Source organism: Melitaea cinxia, chromosome 9 (assembly GCF_905220565.1).
Source record: "Melitaea cinxia chromosome 9, ilMelCinx1.1, whole genome shotgun sequence".
Taxonomy (NCBI): domain Eukaryota; kingdom Metazoa; phylum Arthropoda; class Insecta; order Lepidoptera; family Nymphalidae; genus Melitaea; species Melitaea cinxia.
Window position 1 is genome coordinate 1,194,853 of NC_059402.1, and position 23,846 is coordinate 1,218,698.

At 35.0% G+C, this 23,846-nt stretch overlaps 1 protein-coding gene across 1 annotated transcript in view; it reads left to right on the forward strand.

Annotated features, from left to right (window-relative positions):
* LOC123656342 (protein real-time) overlaps window positions 1-23,846 on the forward strand; it is a 100,302-nt gene that overhangs the window by 70,776 nt on the left and 5,680 nt on the right. Inside the window, exons 6-10 of the mRNA XM_045592039.1 lie at window positions 13,208-13,323; window positions 21,825-22,014; window positions 22,125-22,213; window positions 22,578-22,836; window positions 23,052-23,170. Coding sequence (XP_045447995.1) covers window positions 13,208-13,323; window positions 21,825-22,014; window positions 22,125-22,213; window positions 22,578-22,836; window positions 23,052-23,170 — 773 coding nt within the window. The remainder of the gene's footprint in view (window positions 1-13,207; window positions 13,324-21,824; window positions 22,015-22,124; window positions 22,214-22,577; window positions 22,837-23,051; window positions 23,171-23,846) is intronic.

The following is a 23,846-nucleotide window of genomic DNA, read 5'->3' on the forward strand; positions in this document are numbered from 1 at the left end:
ACACGGTACACGCAACACTAAACCAGAGCGATATATTTAGTTGATCGCTTGATATAAGTAAAAATTAAATAAATTATACCTTTATGAGAGTTTTAGACAATATGTATCGTTAACAATCGGTTGGTATTCAGTCTTTATCTGGAAAACAATAAGTTTGTATTGTATCCAAAATATTAAAATCGATTCAGCTTTATTGCATATTCTCATATTTTCTCTAAACTTTCTTTAATTCTAAAACTTTTTTTTTATTCCTTCGTAATGTTTTAACATTGGTTTAATATGCTTTCTGCTTTTAATAAAAAAAAAAAAAAAAAATGATATAATTGAAAAAAAAAACCTAAGGTAAAGTTAATAGTTTACATAGAATAAACGAATATTTAATGTACAGAATACAGTAATAAATTGATAAATGAACGTGTGTTACTTTAAGGCATTATCACGGAAATCGTATTTAATTTTTATTAGTATAACAGTTCAAGCTCTCTCTGTGGCAATTTAAAAGAATTATTATAAACCATTCTTTTAACAAAAAAGGTTTTATATAAGCAAAGTTTGACGCTTGTCACTGAGACAGGTCCTCGTGGGTTCTTGAACGCCTACGCATTGACGTCACGGTACGCGCTATATAAATGGAACAAGCTTTTGATGTCATGCTTGGAAATCAGACCAAAAATGTTCTGATTATATTATATTTTATTAATTGTCATCTCATCTCTGATAACATCCGTTCTTGTGTAGGCGCCTTAACACCGGTGGTTTGCAGGTTCAATTCCCGCTCGGGATGTATATTTGTATTTGTATAAATGTCTGTTTCCGGTTAGTCCTTGTGGGTTGTTATCCCGATAGCGATCGTTACTCATGGTACGTAATATATCCGCCGATCCAATTAAGCTGTGAGCCTTCTTTACATGGAGTAAGAGGGCTGTGCCCAGCAGCGGGATCGTAATTGACATCGGCAGGAGTGCGGAAATGCAAGAAAGTTGTTATGAAATACATTTTTTACAATAATGTTTTATGTAAGCGAAGTCTTGTCACTGAGTCGGATGGCCCTTGTGAGTACTTGAACACCCGCGTACTGACGTCATAGTACACGACATAAACACCACATGATAGCAATCGTAATTGGTTTGTGTATAAATTAACAGAATTTAAGAAATGAAATCAATATTTTAACTTTCGAATTGTGTATTTTTTACAGTGGAACAACTTTTTCGAATTTAATCGCGGTTTATTACCTAAGTTGTTTAGATGCCTGACGTTTCGGATACTTTACAGCAACCATGGTCACGGGAGGACCTCCTCCTAAGTACTAAAAAAGTTGTTTCATTGTAATGAGTGAAATTGAAATTCACGTAAACATTGTGTATATTTTTTTACAATATGTATATTATATTTATAACATTATACAACAAATATATAAAGATGTGTTGTTTACAAGTTTAACATTCGTATAAATACAATATTTTTAACTTAGTACGTTAAAAATGATGATCCAAATAGTATATAAAAAGCAAATTATAAATTTGTTGCTGTTCGACTTTCCCTTTCCTGGTATTATGTACGAAATTCTTTTTTTAACCCCATAACCTAATATATACAACATAAAAGCCCTGTTGATCCCTTTGCTAGTGAAAAACGTAAACATAACTGCCCCACGGGGACCTATACTTCCTTAAATATGAGGATGAAGGGTAGCCTTGCGCTACTCCAAACTAAAAAAAATCCTTTGTCAAATTCGCCGTTTCCAAAGATTTAAAATTTATTTTTTTTAGACTAAAAACCTCAATGATGGAATCACAAAAAAAAAAAATACACTACGGACAATACGTTTAAGAAACCAATAGCTTATAATAATAATTTAATTTTTTTTTAAATCGAGTAGTAGGACAGACTTACTTTAGAAAGGGTAGGTTTTATTCGTTGTTTACATAACTCCGATGTAATAGTAATTTATCGTTTGAATCGGCGGCCGAGCGAGTCGGTGTAAATATGGGTTAAGTAACGTCACAGCTGGCTGGGTGTATCGGCGTATTGTTATGCACCTATATCAAGATATTGTGTTCCATTCGTCATCATAATAGCCCCCGCGCTGGAACGCGTAAACGCTAATACTAATCTCAGCGAAGACATCCATCCAAGCCACATAGCAGAAGATCGAGGTAGATTGCGAAAAGTAATCGAAGACAAGATCCTTCATAGAGATGCCAACCCTCAGCAGTAAGAAGAGGGAGGGTATTATCTATATAAGGGATGATCTTCATTATATAACAGCCTGTAAACGTCTCTGAGAAGAGGCCTTTTCTCCATAACAAAGAAGAATTAAAGCTAATTCTGCCACGCTGCTTCACTCTGGGTTAGCACATAATTTTCCTAGTAGTAAGAATCGTAATTAGACGTTTATGATAACAGATAATGCCAAATGTTTTACGTGCTCGACTCTACTAAATGTTATGTTAAAATGTAAACTATTAATAGAGTATGGTGTAGTTGGAAAAAATCGTACTACAACGTTACAGCAATTACCGCGCTGCTACGCCATAACCATTGTGAAAATATATGAATGTATAAGTAATAGAGTTTCTAACGTATTTTTGAAGTGAAACTTCTTTAGTAGTTCAGTGATTTGAAACTCGATGAAACGAAAATGCGTCACGATAAAAAAACAAACACATAAATGTATAGGAGAGAATGAGATAGAATACGTTAATGCTCAAAGCGCTTAAGCGACGCGTTTTGCATGGCGCTTACGACCTTCTTTACGAGACCGTAATCATCGTCGATAGAACAAATCACAACGGCCTACCCTCCTATGACTTTTTAAAAGTTTCATTTCTGCCGTCTGTGAATTACGCATACACACTTTTTTGTTATAAACTTATTGTATAATTAATATTGTATGTCTATTCTTTACTGCGAAAAGTAACCAAGGTCCATGTTATGAGCTTTTTGACCTTTATCAGTTTTGATAGAAAAAAAAATAATTGTCCAGTTTCATACTAAAAATGAAGATAACAAAATGTCAAGGTCAGTTGTTTATCTTTAATTTTGGAGCACTATAGGGAATCAATTTTATTTCGTTTTTTTTTTAAATATTTATTCGTACGTGGGTGACGGGATGTTGATAAAAGGGCGGTTGTTTTTTTTAATATTATTTATTTTATATTAACATTAAAATATTTCCTGTAAAAGATACTGTTAAATGATAAGTTTTTTGCTAATACACAGTTACAATAAGTTGCGTAATAGGGTACGGCAGGAAATATCGTGCTCACAATCTGGTGCAGCCCGACCGGGGAAGTACCTCAAACTGTATAATATTACTGCGAAAGACGGTTTAAGTAAATGAAAAAAGTTGGAGATTTTTGTCATTTTTCGATGATTTTTAGAGATGTAAACTGAGGTAGAAATTTCCTTCTCAAAATATGGAGTAGCCCTTCTGGGTTGTACTTCGACATAATAGAAGAACACAGTTAAATAATACTGCTTTCAAGCAGTGTTGTGTTTCTGTGGTGAGTAAGGTGATCAGGGCTCCTGGGGGGATTGGGGATAGAGTCGGCAACGTGCTTGCGATGCTTTATGGTATTGCAGGCGTTTGTAAGTTACGGCTATCGTTTACCATTAGGTGAGCCGTGCGCTTGTTTGCCGACCTAGTTATATAAAAAGGGTTTTCATTGCATGAAAGTAGCGTAAGTGGTTATTACGTTAACGTTTGCGTATTTGTTCTACCCTTATGACAAACGTTTGTAAAGGTCATAGATATTTGTCGTAGTCTGGGTGTTTGATGGTGTGTGTTTTCAGACCATTGACATAGCCTTTTATCCTACTGCGGACCGTTAAATGTAAGGCGTTTTTGGTGCTATAAGTTTTTAAGAAATGAACATTCTTGGTATTACATGTAAAGATAAATTAAAAAGGAATTAATAATTAAAGCTTATTTTTCGCTGCGGGATTAGATAATTGATAAAAATGTGTGAATATAGCAACGATGTATTTTTTCAGTTTGTTTTATTAATTATTTATATTTCTTCTCTGCAGAATCTATATTCCCAATCGGTGGTAGCTTCACATTTAACAATGATTAAAAATTTTATTTGTAAGATGACGATTCAAAGGTGCCTTTAAAGGTTATTTGAATAACGAATGAACGTACGATTTGATAATGTGCTATAGAATAAAGAACAAAAAAATAAACGAAGCAATAAATTGGTTAATTACGAAATGACTACCGTCCACATGTTCAAAATATTTTTGTATTGGCAGTCTTTGCTTGAAAATATTTTTGCATACTCATTTGTGTCATGTATATTTTTATCGGTATTTGATTATTTAATGTAACAAACTCATTATGCAAAGAGATCCATTATTATCCATGACATGATTAGGTTGAAGCACGATTCGCTAAGTTATATTAGATTACATTAGGATATGAGTCGATAAACCACATGTTTGCGAACCTCTTTATGATGAACTACACGTCACCCGTGATTTCATTCGTATCGATATTAAACAAAAAGAAGTTTACACTCCATGGCCAGAAGTAAGATTTTCTCCTGTGTCGGAGGTCCGGAAACGTACACAATACACAAGGATAAACATCTAGACCACAAACAAATCTGTATGGCCAATATAATCGTCTGTTGTGAGCTAGGATTGAGCTCGCAAGGCCGCAACCATCAGCGCAACAGCCAGCGCTGTGACCGCTAAGTCAACCGTCGGCGTCGTCACATTTATTTATTCGTAATCAACATCATAGTCTAAGTACATATAGCTTGGCTATGGCTAGCCCGATGCCTTCGATTCTCCTTCTAACTTCAAACAAATTGCTATTATGTTATATTCCACTCTATACATAATAAGCATTGGTATACAGCAACATCATACAACATAATATCTCATATCAGAACATTACGTAATCTAATGATGTGTTTCAGCATAATTTGAAAATATAAATTTAGCAGGAAATAATGGTTGTGGCAGAACCCTAATAACTTGTTCCACTTTAATATAAAAAAGTTGCATATGTTACGAGATCATACAGTTCTGATTTACAGCCACACCGTTGTAGGTGCGTATAGTGAATTCGTGATATCCCCTTTTTTATTTTTATATACCGAGGTCGGCAAACAAGCATACGGCTCACCCAGTGGTAGGCAATTAGCTAATAGACGCCTGTAACACCAGAAGCATTGCAAGCGCGATCCTGACCCTATCTCCAATCCCCCAGGAGCTCTGGTCACCTTACTTACCAACAGGAACATAACACTGCTTGAAAGCAGTATTATTTAGCTGTGGTCTTCTATAAGGTCGAGGTACTACCCCAGTCCGGCTGCTCCGTATTTTGAACAGGAACTTCCCTGCTGTGACCTACCTCAGTTCCGTCGAAAGCAAGGCGGAAGATGAAATTTTAAACACATTAAATAATTAAAAATGTTAGTCTCGCATGAAACAATTTGGATTTTTACGTTTCGTTTTTGTTAAAGAAAGTTTTAAAAAATTAAATTTAGCGATACGAAGTTCGCTTGGTCAACTAGTTTATTATAAATATTATGTACTTTATAGACTTATGTGGATAGTATTTTCATCTATATGAATAAAAATTAATTTCTTTTTGTCTTGCTAAAACTCGAGAATCGCTGAACCGATTTGGCTAATTTTGATCTAGAAACGTTTGTGGAAGTTCAGAGAAGGTTTAAACGGCGAGAAACATAAATAGTAAGTTACGGAAAATACTAAAAAAGACAATGTATTTTTTTCAAGACAAACCTGGTTGCCAAAACTTATAGGTGCGTTCAGAAAGTGTTTTGTCGATATGTTTCACAAATAAATGTAGGCGATACGGAGGTCATCGTAATATTTATTAAAAGAGTCGTTATTAAAACAACGTAGCATATGCTTTCTTAATTAAAAATTATTATTTTTTATTGTGAAGAAATGTACAACCGACTGTTTTGCGCAGCACAGCGCCGTTCGCGTATTTTTAGAATGTACGAAATTGTAAAATACAGTGGAATTTCGTTTCTTGAAAACACTTTAATTAAGTCTGTAACTCTTTTTTATTACTAACTAGCTGTGATCGCGACTTCGTCCGCGTGGAATTTAAAAAAAAAGTTATTGTTCAGTTATATGTAAATAAATAAATTTCTAACATTTTTTGTCTGTCTGTCTGTCTCTATGTTCCGGCTAATCTCTGAAACGGCTGGGCTGATTTTGACACGAGTTACACTGGCAGATAGTTGATGTAATAAGGAGTAACTTAGGCTACTTTTATTTTTGGAAGTTATATATTTAATAACACTACGAACTGAAAAAATAACCTTTTTTGGTAAATTCCACGTGAATGAAGTCGCGGACACAGCTAGTTACTAAATAAATTTGATTGATAAAACGTGCTCAGTTTCGTGACTGAATATTTAAGCATAGTTTAACAGGAAATTACAAAAATTCACTAAGTCACCAAATTTGGTAGGTTGACCTTTTCGATATTTCGTTACTTTTAGATATCAGACTTACGAATCTATTGTAATATTTAAAGGTCTTAATTAGTAGTTGTGTTCGGATTGTCTCGTAAGATTATTTGAATTTGTCAAAATATATTTGACGACGCGTTGGGGCAGTGGTCACATTGCTGGTTGTTCCGCTAGCGGTTACGGGTTCGATCTCTGCACGTGACAATCATTTGTATTGGTTATACAGATGTTTGTCGTGGTCTGGGCGTTTGTGCTTGTGTCTTGTGTGTGTTTTCGGACTCCGGAGATAATCCTACGGGGTGCCGTTGAGTTTAACCGTTTATTATTATTATTAAATTATTACTTTACGATTTCGTTAACGGTTACAAGCTAAATATAACAAGCTTTGACTTGCTCATTATTAGCTTAGCATTCATAGTTATTATAAAATCTTATCTACGAATTAAACATCTTTATAAAGGATTATTAAAATAACGAACATCTTTTGTAAATAAAAATGAAGGCTAAAAGTTCAAGACTAAAGATGAGATGTATAGAATTAACTCGACACCTCTGAACATGTATCGTCCCTGATAGCTTGTAACCGGGTAAAACGATTTAAATTAAAATAGCCTTCCTGCGACCCTGCCCCGTCCCCGCCCTTGACCTCAGCTTTGCATGCCCAGAGTCCTAAATAAAGCTCACTCGCTTAGATAAATGGAACCTTGTTTTACTAAGGGTGATATCAGATGACGTTTGTATTCATTCATGTCTACCACTGTATTATGAGTTATGAAAAGATACAGTATAAATATAACTTAAAAAAAATAGTAAAAATACATTATATTCTTGAAGTAAAACTTCTTTACGAACGCTTGACTTGGGGAGTAAGCTGGTGAATGCGTGACGAGTGTTACGAAAAGTGATAAAAGTTATAAAGATAAAAGTTAGTGAAGTCAGAAAGAGAGAGAGAGTTACGTTTCGTATTCTGTTCGTTTGTTTCGTTACTGTAGGGGCAAATAAAGAAGTTTTACTTCTAAAGCATGGTCTAAAGCGCACCCGTTTTTTTAATATTTTTATGATGTTATATAAATACATTTAAAAATGTAAAAGGTAAATATATCTTATATATAAAATTTTCGTGTCACAATGTTAGTTACAATACTCTTCCGAAACGGCTGGACCGATTTTTATCAAATTTTGTGTGTAGGTCTGAGAATCGACCAACATCTATTTTTTATATCCCTAAGTTATAAGGGAGCATTAAATAATATAGCCACCCCCTCTGTTCCCGTGGGTGTCGTAAGAGGCGACTAAGGGATAACAAAGTTCCACTACTACCTTGGAACGTAAAAAGCCGACCGATGGCCGGATAACCACCCAACTGCTGGCTTTGAAATACACAGGCCGAAGACGGGCAGCAGCGTCTTCGGTGCGACAAAGCCAGCCCTGCGGTCACCAACCCGCCTGCCCAGCGTGGTGACTATGGGCAAAACACATGCGTTCACGCCATTATTGGCGTGAGCTTGTGGAGGCTAATGTCCAGTTTATGTCTAGTAGGGAATATATCCGCTAACCCGCAGTGGAGCAGCGTGGCAGATTAAGCTCTGATCCTTGAGAAAGAGGTTTACGCTCAGCAGTGGGACACTACAGGCTGAAGCGATAAGCGATATTTACGAAACAGTTATAAGGGTGCTAAGTTCGCAGAACTCTGCGTAAGTTAGTCTATACTGCTATTATAAAGAGGAAAGAATTGATTGTTTCTTTGCAAATGATAGTCTTCGAAACTACTCAAACGATTTGAAAAATTCTTTCACTGTTGGGAAACTCTACACGATCCGCGGGTGACATGGCTATTTTATATTTTCAAAAAAAATGAGGGAAAAAATTATTTTGAAATTTTTGCTAAATACCCCTGCGAAGCCGGGGCGGGATGCTAGTCGTCAATAAACAGTACAATTATTCGTGAAATGTTTTCTTGATTTCAGTATTCGCAAATAATCCCACGCTCTTCAAATGCTAATAAAAATCAGAGCAGAGCGTATGTAGACAATGCGTGTTCAAATGTTGACAGAACTTTATTATGTGACAAAGCGCCTTTGAGAGGCGACGATATATTATATATATGCCTTATTATATTATTATTGTGGGCCAGCTGTTTGAAGGTGACTTCTTGTAGTAAAATCTATCAATACGTAAAATGTTTGCTAAAATTTTTCTAAATGGTTAAGTTATGGAAAACTTAAAAAAAAGAAATCTAAATTTCTAACGGATACTTAACTCTCTACTATCCTTCGATATTGAATTTTAGCAGTTGCTTGTAACCAAAATGTAAGTTTTAATAGCGTACATTGAACATATCGGATGTCCCTACTTTGCGACTTAATTTTTTAAAAGTAGTAGTTTTGTAAAGTTTCGCGAAAATATCATAAAGGCATTATAAAAATATCTTTAGAAGTTCTACGCTATCAGTAATTTACGTCACTTGAATTATACGCGTTAGTTCGTATCCCGTCGCATCGCTTCGCGTCGAACCGCGTCGTTTCGCTTCGTACCGAGTCGCTTCCTAATTCAAGTGTAGGATCCGAACTATAGGCGATTATATTTATTTTTGTATAATAGAAGAAAAAAAAAAACGGGCAAGTGTTGGTTGAAAAATCCCTGGCGGCTATATTTAATTAAAAATTAAAAAATTTATTTTTATTTAAAAATACACCTACGAGTGTTAATGAACAAATTTAATGCCTACCGACCGTATAAAGCCTGTCGGAACTGCAAACCTTGGGTTGTCTATTATTTTCATAGCATAACTACTGGGTATAATATACAGGTATAATATATATATCAATATTTAATACTAGTACTACAACTGTCACTCATGTCCAATAAATAAATCGTACATCAAAAAGAGCGCTCTTTCGAATTAATATCCTAGGTAGGCGATGGGGGAATTTTACGGTTATGTTAGTGCTCAAATTTAAATTTGTAATCGTTAAATATTATTTATTTGCATTCATATTCGTTTATAGTATTTACTTTCGTGTGAACGTGTGTTATCGTTTATCTGTGCAAATTTTGCGATGTTAACCATTTATTATGGATTGTACTCCCAAATATATTACAATACACTAGAGTTGATTTTGCTTTGTAAAAACAATAGCAAATCTGCATACATTAGTGAAACTCTTCGTTTTATTTTTGAAACAAAGATCGCGTGAACGTCGGATGAATACATTTAAGACATAGTATTCTGTTAACATGTCGCTAAAGATGTTTGTTTATAAAATTGCCGTAAAAGTTGTTAGATATGTTTAATAATAACGACACAAAAGATATTATATCTAGCAAAAAGCATTCGTTACAAACAAATTATAATTACGTTTCTGACTTTAAACCCATGAATAGTAATCAGAAGGGGGAAATAAGGGTGTTTAGCTTTCATTTCACTCTGTACGATTTGTACGAAACTTATTGACTTACTTATTAACTTACTCGCTGACGTAATTTGTCGTACCAGTAAGTACGTTACGGTACAGTATACAGAACTGTAGTAATGAAAAAAGTTGGAGATTTTTATCATTTTTCGATGATTTTTCAAAGAGATGTAAAGAATAACTGAGGTAGGGCACGGCAGTACCTGCTCAAAATATGGAGCAGCCCGACTGGGGAAGTACCTCGACCTTACAGAAGATCACAGCTAAATAATACTGTTTTTAAGCAGTGTTGTGTTCCTGTTGGTAAGGTGAGCAGACCTGGGGGGAAATTGGAGATAGCGTCGGCAACGCTCTTGCGATGCTTCTGGTGCTGCAGACGTCTATAAGCTACGGTAATCGCTTACCAGCAGCGGAACCGTACGCTTGTTTGCCGACCTAGTTGTGTAAAAAAAAAACCTTAACAAGCTCTTTAATCGATCACAATTGTTTACAAATTTTTATACAGAATTTGAAAATTCAAGGGCCCCAGTTCAGAGTTCAATCCGCTACATTTTGAATCAAATCAAAAGTATAATCAAATCAATTGCGAAATACTTAAACATCGTACTTACGAATTCAATGAGTAAAAGAAATTCCCTTTTTAATCAGGTTTTCGTCGTCTCATTAAGAAGGTAATTAAGAAAGTCAAGATTCTGCGAGAACAATTCGTCCAAACTAAGCGTCTGGATTGCGTTTTTAATTAAAGATAACTCGTCGCTTAGTCTAATTGCTGGAAAATATTCCATTTCAAGGAAAAAATGTGTACCATAGGACTTTTTAGGACATCTCGTTTTATGTCTTGTCTCTATGAATTTTTGGGTATATTCAACGACAAGTTGGTTCAGTGGTCATGACATTTTGGTAATTGGTCATTGGTTATTTAGACAGCTGTCCCAGATTTGATCCCGCAGACCATTAATATCTGTATGATTATCCATATTGATGTTTGTTGTGAATTAGGTCTTTGTGTTCATAATTTGTGTGTCTTCGGACCCAGTATAAGATTTTCATCAAACTAGGGACCATAGTGGACAGTTTGTTTACTGTGTTTGGAGGATAGATTGCCTCAGAATACTTCGAAATGGTCCCTTTTATAATAAATAACCTTTAAACAAATCTAGTCAATGTTGATGGAAGAAAGGGATTATTTGGTCATAAATAATATTTAGGATTTAAGATCTACGCAGTTGGCTTGTCATGTTTGGATAATTTGATTTTTTAGTTTATTTGATTTTCTTAATAAATATACTTAAGGAACAAATCAAAATCAAATTAAAAATAACTTTATTCAAATAGGCCCCAAGAGCACTTTCGAATCGTCATTGAATCTATTGAATAGGTTATATTGATGACACAAGGACACTGCAACTGCTGAGTGTCTTGATATTTCTTTAGTAGGAAGTGAATGCTACGGTAGGCAATCTAATAATTGTGTTTTAGACAAATGCAGGCGAACATATAGTTATATTTGTAATAACTGTACATTTAAAAAATAAAAATATAAAAAAATATATAAATAATACAACCACAACGTTAGACTTTAACAACACACATCCGTCCGCAGTGGAGCAGCAGATTGGATTAAGTTGAAACCCCTCCCCTACGTGGAGAAAGATGCGTATGCCTAGCCATGGGATGTTACAGGCTAAATCGTGATCCCTAAACCCTTACGCAGAAAGCAGAGGGGCAGTTTGTAATGATACCACTATAAGTTACCACAGTAGTCTATTTAATGACTGAATATAAACGTGAGAACGTTATAATTTTGGTCTGAATTAGCATTATGTACAGTGTTATATACATTAAACGCCCCGACTTTATCGTTTAATATCCGACCCCCAGATAATCCCAGATTCCGAACCTCTGACCTACATCATCTGTCCGGGATGATTCACGAACATTTACCAGAGCAGCTACAAGCTCAGCGTTATTGATTGTTTGTGAAATACCGTGAACTTTCTAAAATAATATTTTTTTTTTTGATAAACAAATATTTTTTATTTATATTTACATTTAAAAAGTAGTTAATGAGTCGTTAACAATTTTTGAAATACGGTCTTAATGTAATGCATTTTTAATAAGTATTACATTCGTAAAATACATACATACAAGTAAAAAAATGTATTCGAATTGAAAACCACTTCCTTATTTGAAGTCGGTTAAAAATACTAAAGTATGTTCTGATATAATTGTATTAAGAATACGTGAAATGTTGTAAAAACATTTTGTAGTGTATTCACAGCAGCCTCTCGCAGTCCACTACTGGACATAGGCCTCCACAAGTTCACGCCAAAAATGGCGTGAATTCATGTGTTTTGCCCATAGTCACCACGCTGGGCAGGCGGGTTAGTGACCAAGCAGGCGGGTTGGTGACTGGTTTGTAGTGTATTAAGGCATACAAAATTGTACAAACTGTATAATTGTATGACGATTCAAAAGTGTATCCTACTCGAATAAGACGATTGCGATTTTATTTTCATTCATTCTTAAACACTACGATTTGTTCATTAGTTTAAAAACAAGCAGTTAAATAAAGGAGGAAAATATTTATATTTTAACAATGTAGATAAGCGTGTTAAATAAATTGAAAGACAAGACGCTTTTGAGAATTTAATCTCGTCACAACCCCTCATTAAAACTTTCTCAGGACCCCAGTGAATACATATCAACAACTTCTTAAACTCTGGCAATACAAGTCTCTTAATATCATGGTTTTATGTTTATTTTTAATAATATATTAAACTATTACTAAGAAATTGTATATGTATATATGATTTTTTAAAGTAAATTACGTGTAAATCCATTTTATATTAATTGTTTGCATATGTAACTCTGGTGGTACTGGTGGTGGTGGGTGTATGGTACTGTGTGGCTACGGTACTAAAGAATATAGCCACCCCCTCTCTTCCCGTGGGTGTCGTAAGAGGCGACTAAGGGATAACACAGTTCCGCTACCACCTTGGAACTTAAAAAGCCGACCGATGGCGGGATAACCATCCAACTGCTGGCTTTAAAATACACAGGCCGAAGACGGGCAGCAGCGTCTACGGTGCGACAAAGCCAGCCCTGCGGTCACCAACCCGCCTGCCCAGCGTGGTGACTATGGGCAAAACACATAAGTTCACGTTATTTTTGACGTAAACTTGTGGAGGCCTATGTCCAGCAGTGGACTGTATAGGCTGTAATAATAATATGTAACTCGAGATTATAGAGAACAGACCCAGTGTTTATACACTTATTGTTTATTTATTGTTATTTTATTGCTAAATGATTGCGTTTTAATTGCAGATCAATACACTCTCGACAGTGATTATATTAAGCGTTATTTGGGTGAGCTGACTCCGATGCAGGAGTCGCGGCTGCTTCAGCTCAGGAAGTGGATCGCTGACTTGCAGAAGGGCAAGGTAGGTACATCATGGGACAAATAATTATTTACCCACAAATTAATTAAAAAAGGCCTCATAACCAAGGCCTCCCATTAGAGTATCCATTGTCGGTTTCCGGATATACACATATCGCACAAATACTAACCCCAAGACCACGAGTAACACCTGTATGGCCGCTACTGTATCGGCCATATGTTGTAAGTTGTAACGCACGCCAACGCGTCGTCGAAACTAATTCATAGCACTACACGAATATCTCTAATATATAAAATTCTCGTGTCATGGTGTTAAACATTGAACTCCTCAAGATCCGTTTCCCACGTCGTGCTCTTCTCTTGTGAATAATAGCCTATATATTGGATTTACAAATTAATATCTAGGACAGACACTATGCTACTACATGCATATGTTCGTTTTTCATATAAATAGTTTTTATATAAATTAACAAAACTAATTTATGATCTATACATATAATAAAATGGTAGGAAAGTCAAAACTGTACATTGAAAATTTTTGGGTGTGATCTACAATCGATACCGAAGCCAAAAATATGGTTTTTTAGAATTTTTGTCTGTTTGTCTGTATGTATGTCCGGGATAAACTCAAAAAGTACTGCATGGATTCACTTCAAATTTGGCACGAATATTATTAAGAAGTCGGGTCAACATAAAGGCTACATATTATCATGCTATCACCTACCGGGAACGAGCAGTGAACCTTTATTTCCTCAACGCATTCTGTAATAACGTGTAATCTAACGACGCATATTTGAATGTCGTTGTTATTATGTTAATAACCATACTATAAGCTAGCTTCATACTAAAAATAAAGACATTCTGTAGTATATTCAGTATCCGCATTGCACCCGTGCGAAGCCGGGGCGGGTCGCTAGTAGTAAATAAAAATATATTAGAAATAAATAAACGTTGTTTCGAACCGGAAATGATTCAATTGAATGTAAAATTCGAAATTGACCTTTGTTTGGTTATTATGTGTTAATTTAAAAACCTAAAAATGTAGCTCTGGATTATTGTACTAAAAATAAAATAAATTAATTAATTAGTTAATTGTAAGCATTTGGTCGTGGAAATATTTCATTAGTAATTCCAAGATTGTTAAAACTACGCAGCGATCGTTAACCAAATAGTTTAATTATATCTAAAAATGTCTGTATGGCCAATACAAATGTTTGTCATGTGCGGGGATCGAACCCGCAACCGCCAGCGCAACAGGTACAATCCATAGCTGTAACCGTTGCGCCAACGCGGCGTCTAATATTAGTTTATTTCAATGTAAAAATATGTATATTTTTAGTATGCTTAAATACTTAAACAAATAAATAAATAAATATAATATTAAAAAAAACTGTAATTATAATATTTATTAATTATAATCTTACAAAGTAATTATTAATTAAGTATTTAATTAATTATAATTACGCTTTACGCTGAAAAAAAAACGGAAATTAATATATATGAAAATTACGTTTTTAAATCGTCAACACACAATATTATAAGTTCAGGCACAAGTCCTGTATGAAAGCTGGCATCACCAAACCCACACATTATTAATGTAGTCTTTTACCGGATATCCTAATAAAAAATAATTTAAAATTCGAAATACTTTCCGTTTATAGAATTTAATATCGTACTTTACGAATAAAATAACGTAATATTTAGAAATATAAATGATTATTGTTTTAATTATTCCTTTGTCATCCGACTCTTACCGGCTGTCATCAACCGTTGTCCTAAAATTAAAACTCGAAGGACCCTTGGTGTTACGTTTCAAAAGGCTAACATAAAAAAATATTTTAATTATGTGATGAAAATATTTCATAATTAAGATACTTTTAATTAATACTAGCTGACCCGGCGAACTTCGTATCGCCTAACAGTCGATTCTTTAATTTTTTTTTTTTAGAATTTTTCTCTCCGTAAGAACCATCCTCGTACTTCAAGGAATATTTAAAAAAAAAAAAATTAGCGAAATCGGTCCAACCGTTCTCGAGTTTTGCGCTTAGCAACACATTCAGCGACTCATTTTTATATTATAGATGAGGAGAGTGCAAAGTAGTAAAGTAGAGTGCTTTATTTGAGCTGATTTAAAATTATAAATAAATATCTAGGATGTAAACCTTAGATAACATTAAAACACAGTAGTAAAAAACTTGTATAGGATTTTGAGTTACATAAACATTTTTGTAGCAGTCTAGACTGAATCCTATAATGCTAGATAAAGCAAAAATAAAAATTGAAATTTTACATAAGTTTTTAAAATGAATGTAAATAGATACAGTTTCGAAGCTCATTAAACATGTAATAAACAAGCTGACTCTTCGAACTTTGTACCGCCAAACTTTTTTATAATATCGATTTTTTAAAACTTTCATTTATATAAACCTTGTTTTAAAAATAACGAACACAAAAAAAAATTAATCCAGTCGTCCGGAAGCTATGATACGAAAACTACTAGAAGTATTTTAACACATTGACACAGAAGCAGATATACACATACAAACACCAATAGAGTCGTCATGATCGACAGGATAGTATCAGCAAGGCTGCTTTTGTTCTGAACGACAGTATTGCTTATTTCCTCATACGTAATATACACGTATCAATTACTTGAATACGATTAATACAAGTTGTTTTCTTTCACAGGTTTTTTTTTTGTTTATTTTAAAAAGGAGAGTGAATACAATTTTATATAATTGTGTTTGCTTGCAAATGACAAAAAAAAACTGCCTTGAATTACATGGACGAGTAATTCAAGTCAGTTTTTTACAACGTAGGTAAACGAAAAAATATTTACGTAAATGCGCATTATTGGCCATAGCTCAAAATTTACTTGTAAGTTCTCGATAAAATTTTAACGGGACCATACGACAACGGCATATAGGCCACGGCTAACCCCTAATGCTAATGCTGCATTTGGGGTTAGACGTGGCCTATAGACGCCTGCAACACTACAAATACAAATACTTTTGATTGTACCTTATCAGTGTATCCTTCTCCTACATGAGGAAAGAGGCCTATGTCCAGTAGTGGTATATTACAGGCTGAAGAGTACACTATCAGAGAAAAAAAATGTACACCGAAAGACAGAAAATATAGACATGTCCAAAAGGCGGTCTTATCGTTAAAAGAGCCATCTCTTCCAGATAACCTATATGACACATATAGCATGACAAGCATCCCAAGCGCGTTGTCGATCCAACCCTCAATACTCATCAGGAGCTCTGGTCCACCTTATTATATATATATATATATATATATATATATATATATATATATATATATATATACAGGAACACAACATTGCTTGAAAGCAGCATTATTTAGCTGTTCGCATTTAACCTGTAACATCCCACTACTGGACATAATCCTCTGTCTCCTTGTAGGAGAAGGATTGGAGCTTAATCCACCACGCTGTTCCACTGCGGGTTAGCGGGATACGTTCTCTACTATGAGTAACGATAACGAGGCACGGTTGGGAGACCCACAAGGACAGACATCCAAACCGGAAAGGAATATTTGTAAAAATACAAATATCCATCGCGTGCGGGAACCGAACCCGTAGACCGTTTCGTTTTTAGTTTTTTAGTTCTCGCACCATTACACCAGAGCGGTATGTAGCTGTGATCTTCTGTATGGTCGAGGTACAAATGAATACGCACTTACGATTAAATTAAAACATTCAATCCCACTAACTCACACCCTCTCCACACTACTCTTCCATGCTTATAAAGGAAAAATGAGAGCGTAATTTACTAGCATGTTATGATTTGTATTCTGTAGGCGAGTATTGGGTTGAGTCGTATGTGAGTTATAACTACGTTTTTGTACTACGTGTTTTTATTTATCTAAGTATCTACGCGTACGTACGACTTACTCGTACACGCGTGCACAAAGACATGTAAGGAATTTATTGATTAATATCATTATTACTATTGATGGATGATTACTATGGTTCTCCTATAGAATGATAGATTTCCAAGGATTATTCCAATCTCGAAATATAATTAGATATCGATAGGTATAATGCTGGAATCTAAATAATATTTTTTCATTGATTAATTCCCACGATTTGTTATACTTGTACGGAATCATATTGTGCTAGGCGCACGAAATAAACTCTTGAAACAAACTAATTACTTGACTGATACAAATATTCGTCAAATAGCGGGATAGCACTGGAGTGGACAATACTCTACATCTGCATGCGTTTGTGGGCGCGCGAGCCTATGTATTTGTTTTGAATATATGTATAAAAGTTGTGCGTTATTATGAGTCAAAAATCAACATCATTTACTTCATATTGTTTTCTAATGTTTACGCGAATTTCACTCATTATAAAACAACTTTTTCTGGGAGTCCTCCCGTGATCATGGTTGTATCAGAAACGTCGGGAATGTAAAAAGCCTAATAAACTGCGATAAAATCCGAAAATGTTATTTCATCATTTACTTCATTTAAATAGGTTTCAAAAACACTTTTGAAGCGTTATTTTTCAAGTTGAAGAAATATTTTAATTAATTATTTGAAGCTACGCCTGTGCGACTAAACTTTAAGTGTAACTCCAGTTTTATAAATGAAATTAATGACATTTTCAGACTGTTACGGTATTACAGTAAATATAAGTAATTCAGTGTTAATAGATGACACAAACTTAGGCGGTATAACCTTCAGAAATGCCACCCACTATGACGTCTTTGATGTGTGAACGAAGCATTTGCCAATAAAAATATATTATAACATTTATAACTATTTATCGTGCCGTATATTGTCTATTGTGTTACATTGTGTGTCGAGTTGTGTTGCGAGGTTTGTAAGAACGTTATTACGTAGTATTGTATAGCGAGAAAATTGATACTTACATTTTATTGATTATTTGATATTATTCGGTTTTCCTTCTTGTGCTTGGGTTTTTTTCGATAACTGTGTTTGCTAACGAAAAAAAACCGACTTCAATTATATCGACAAGTAATACAAAGTAGGTATACGAAAATATAGTCAAGTAAATACGCATTATTAGGATTTAAATCGAAAAGTACTTGACAGATCTCAATTTAATTTAAATGAAACCACATGACACGCGCTACCTTTAGATTAAAAAAGAAAATCATCGAAATCGGTCCACCCAGTCAAAAGTTCTGAGGCACATTCAAAAAAATACAATCGAATTGTGAACATTCTCCTTTTTTGGAAGTCTGTCAAAAATGGCTAATTAGATAAGTCCGCCGATAGTACTACAATGTTTAAATAATTAACAATGTATTTGTGGTGTACAAGGGAGTATAAATAAATGATTAATAAAATTATTTGTTGATAACATCAAGAATGAGATTCCATCAACAAAAATGAGGTAGTATTACTTTGAATTTATCTTCTAAAGAACACGCCATCCGCTTCACACCTGGCGAACGTTTGTTTTCCCACCATAATAGTATAAAAAGTGTTTTTGGAATATCTCATTAATCTTGTACCTACTGTTTTAATATATTTTATTCCGTGATGAATTAATTTTAATGTTCTAATGCTGACTGTTTTCTGTTACATATAATATTATAACATCTTTGGAAATATTTATATCAAATATTTACTTTTTTGTTGTGTACGTGATTTTATTATGAGTTATGCGTTAGTTTTCAGAAAAAAGTATATTTGTATAATAGCTCGCAACATTCTCACTGGCACTTATCCCAAGGTTGTCTGGAACAAGCAGTTACTAAGCGACAAGACTTTTTTAACATAATTATGTTTTCCTTTTAGTTTTATTTGCCTTTTATTTTTAAAATCTTTTATATAAAATTCTCGTGTCAACGTTAGTTACCATACTCCTCCGAAACGGCCGATTTTTATGGAATTTTGTGTGCACATCGGGTAGGTCTGAGAATCGGCCAACATCTATTTTTCATACCCCTAAGTTATAAGGGGGGGGATTAAGAGGGGTTAATAATATATATGGCAAAACAACGTTTGCTATGTCAGCTAGTAAATACCTATATATAAATGAAAATTAAATCGTTAAATGTGTCGCTAAGCGGTAAATTCCAGAATGGCTTGACGAATTCGATTAATTTATTTAAAGCTTTCTAATAATACATTGTGGAAACTACCTACGGAATGAAATATTAAGTGCGCATAAAATTGGAAAATTTTCAGAAAGCATCACGATTATATAAAATTTACGTGTTTGACAGTTTGCAAGGTAGGACGTCAAGCTATGTTAGGGAATGCAAAAGTTTGTACTTGTCTGACATTGCTATTAGGCGTATTTATATACCGTTTTATGACTCTATTGTATATATGTACATATATACATTTTGTATTGCCAATCCCAAAGCCAGCTCTGCCGTCACCAAGCCGCCTGCCCAGGGTGGTGACTATGGGAAACACATGAGCCATTTTTGGCGCGAACTTGTGGAGGCCTATGACCAGCAGTGGACTGTGATAGGCTGATGTGAGTGTGTGTGTGTGTGTGTGTATTGAACTTACGTCATATACCTAAAAGTATTTGAAATAAAACTATTATTATAATATGCGTTATAAAATTCTATTGTTTAACTTTTTGTTTTGATGGTTTAATTAATTATACATCGCATTAGGTGAAGTTTTTTTTTTCTACAAACAATGAAAATTTTAAATTATAAATCAACTCGTAAAAATCAAACAATAGTCATTTAGTGTATAAAAATATTTTAAAAGAACGTTATATTTGCCTTTTTAGCATTTCGAGCAATAGAAAATATGAAGATATCGAAGATATGCATATGCAGTCAACCGACCACTTAGGATTTTTTTCAGATAACCAGCATGGATTTTTATGAATAATTGAATATAGTATTTATGAAATAATTTCTGAGACCAACATATTAATAGTATACACTAAGAGTGATTTATTTAGTAATATCTCATTTAAACTGCCACATGGAAAATTCGTTTTAACCATTTAATACTACCCACGTTTAGGTAAAATTCAGAAAATCTCACCTAAAAACAATCTCTGTCGTGTGGCGATGTAAATAGAAAGCGTTATGTCTTATGTAATAAATAGACTTCACATATAATTCCAGGAGTGGAGTTCTTTATTTCATTACTCTGTTCTTAATCTCATTTAATTTTATAATTTGAAAATTCACTTTGATCATCAAATACTACCCATATTTAACCAAATTATAATTATACTCGGAGAGCAAGTTAAGCCGTCGGTCCCGGTTGTTATTATGTACACCTGATAGCGATCGTTACTCATAGAAGGGAATATATCCGCCAACCCGCATTGGAGCAGCGTGGTGGATTAAGCTCTGATCCTTCTCCTATATGGGGAAAGAGGCCTATGCCCAGTAGTGGGATATTACAGGCTGAAGCGTTAACCAAATAATAAAAAAACCGGTAAAGCTTTAGATTAGGTAAAACCGAATTTCGGGACCGTGGGGGGATGGGGGGGGAGAGGGTGGGGAACGCTACCCCTGGTACCACTGTCACACCTCGGAACCCCATGGTTATGGAGATATCCATGGTTAAAGTTTTGAGGTTAGAAGAAGAATTTCGAAAGCTAGAGGAACGCTTGGCTCCGGCGCTGCGGGAAGTGCAGCCCTTCCGCCCTTGCGTGCGAAAGCACGCTCACTCATGCTCCGTTCCGCAGCGGAGGCTGGTCGCCTTCGGCGACCAGCCTCAGCCGCTCACCTACGCATTCGTTCGCGCGCTTTCGCACGGCGGGCGAGGGCTGCCCTCCCTCCACGCCTCCGCGGCACAAAAAAAACACTCTAGGGGTAGGACAGACCAAGACCACGTGGACAGTGGGGTGCTCCGATTCGGTTTTGGGTATTTTTCGAATTTCTAAACCTATATTCTAGCACGCAATGTTACTAATTTTATTAGAACATTATGTCTGACGCGTTATTTTGTTTAAAAATGTCGATTTGTCAGTCGTTAAGCGTCAGTTCGTATCGTTTGTTGATCTTGCAATCGAGATCATTTTTACGTAAATTTGTTCGAAAATAAAATGTGAAAGTTGGTGAATGGAGCATATGAGTGCACTTCCCGCTGCACCAGAGGTAAGGTGGAGTCAGACACGGAGCTCTAAGGTATTGTAATATCTCTGATTCACGTAAAGTTAACCCCAAAACTTCAAACACGATATCTTCGAAACCACGGGGCTTACGCGAAACGCACACTACGGGGGGCTAAAAAACCCACCCTCCCCACCACCCTTTACCCTCCCACCCCCATTTCACCCCATAAATTGGAGGCCACTTAACTAACAAATGACCAATTCTTCTTCTAACCTCAAAACTTTAACCATCGATATCTCCATAACCATGGGGTTCCGAGGTGTGATAGTGGTACCAGGGGTAGTGTTCCCCACCCTCCCCTCCCCCATCCCCCCACGGTCCCGAAATTCGGTTTTACCTAATCTAGATCTTAGCCAAAAAACCCTCTCGGTGTTTAAATTAATATAAAAGCAGTGAAGTGATTATTGGACATCATTTAATGTCCTATTATTATCATCAGGTACCAAGCGACACGACCCTGCTCCGATTTCTGCGGGCTCGTGACTTTAGCGTCGAGAAGGCGCGCGAGATGCTGTCCCAGTCTCTTCTCTGGAGGAAGAAGCACCAGGTCGACCGCATCCTCTCCGAGTACGAGACGCCAGACGTGGTCAAGCAGTACTTCCCCGGGGGCTGGCACCATCATGATAAGGGTTTGTTTACATATTCTACAAGCACTAAGGGCCTGTTTTGGATAACCCTATTAATATCTTATTCTTTTTTTTCTTTTGAAATTGTATTGAGATTAATTTTTTTTTACAAGATGGACGTCCTTTATATATTCTACGACTCGGACAGATGGATGTCAAGGGACTGTTGAAATCAATCGGGGAAGATGGACTCTTGAAGTTGGTGAGTATTTTAAAAGGATTTTCATTGCTTTTTTACAGATATAACATTATCCCTTTGTTTTAATAAATTTAATTTTACATTTTTGTTCTAAAATTTTATTTATTTATTTTTAAAGTTTTATATGTAAAACTACATTGTACAGATAATTTACAATATACATAACGATGATTATAGTGACGGTATAATAATTATAATTACTTATAAGTAAAATCTGCGTAAACCTTTTATAATTCCTTTTATCTTGAAACTCGTTAAAAACTCATTACAAACTACTTCGTATAAAAACATATAACAAAAAAAATATTTTAATAATTTTTGGTGCACCGATATTAAAACAAAAATAAATGTCATAAAAAAATTTCAGACACTTCATGTATGCGAAGAAGGGTTAAAACTTCTAGAGGAGGCGACCCGGTCGTCCGAACACGCGATACAGTCCTGGTGCCTGCTGGTAGACCTTGATGGTCTGAACATGAGGCACCTCTGGAGGCCAGGAGTCAGGGCGCTGCTGAGGATCATACAGATTGTGGAGGCGAACTATCCAGAGACGATGGGCAGGGTCTTAATTGTCAGGGCACCCAGAGTGTTCCCCATCTTGTGGACCATTGTTAGCACATTTATTGGTAAGTTAAACAAAATATTTCACCTTGCATTAAGTTCTTAATTAAAAAATAATAATATTCAATAGTTACAAATGTTCGCTCTTTCATTTCAAAATAATAATGAAACGACATTAATGTTGTGGTGAGTAAGTTAGTGATAGCTGTTTGTTTTTGATTTTTGTAAAGCTTTATGTACGTTAGATCATATTTATAAAACCATTTTTTCTTGATTGTAGACGAAAATACACGCAGCAAATTCCTGTTCTACGGTGGCAAGGACTACCTCCAACCTGGAGGCTTACTCGACTATATCCCTAAAGATCTAATACCGGATTTCCTCGGGGGACCCTGCAAGGTATGCTTTTCGGACCACTTTCATTTATATAATACAAATATGGACAAAGTTTAATCCTATGAAAACTTAACACTAACTACATCATATTTTACTAAAATGTTGATTAGATTTCGACGCGTTTTTTAATATAATTAATTTTTTTATTTGAATATAATTAATATACATTTTTATATTTTGATGTTTTTGTTTACACAAATATTTTTAAAATTCCATAAAATTTCATATCAAATGCGTAAATAAAAAGAAGCAACGGTGATTAGAAAACGTACGCTAGTGGTCATTCAAATATTACGTAACTGGAATTTTAGTAATTTTTAACTCCCTCCTCCCCCTGGTCAGCGAAAGTCAGCAAAACACTAACCTCCCTTATGTTTACGTAAACATTGGTATATATTTTTTAAATCTATTCAGCAATAATAAATAAAAATTGCTAGCGTAACCACCATCTAGACCCCCGGGCCCCCATATCAAAAATAAGCAAAACGTAGACCCTTCCACTCCCCTTCGGTGTTCACGTAATACTTAAATGACCCCAAGTGCAAAATCTTTATATGTACGTGTTAGCGTGATTGGATTTCTAAGATCAATTATTTTTAATAGCTTTTAGTATAATCGATGCAACTACTATTATAAATTGCTGGAGAACAATTTAACGGGTACTTATTCATTGAATAAA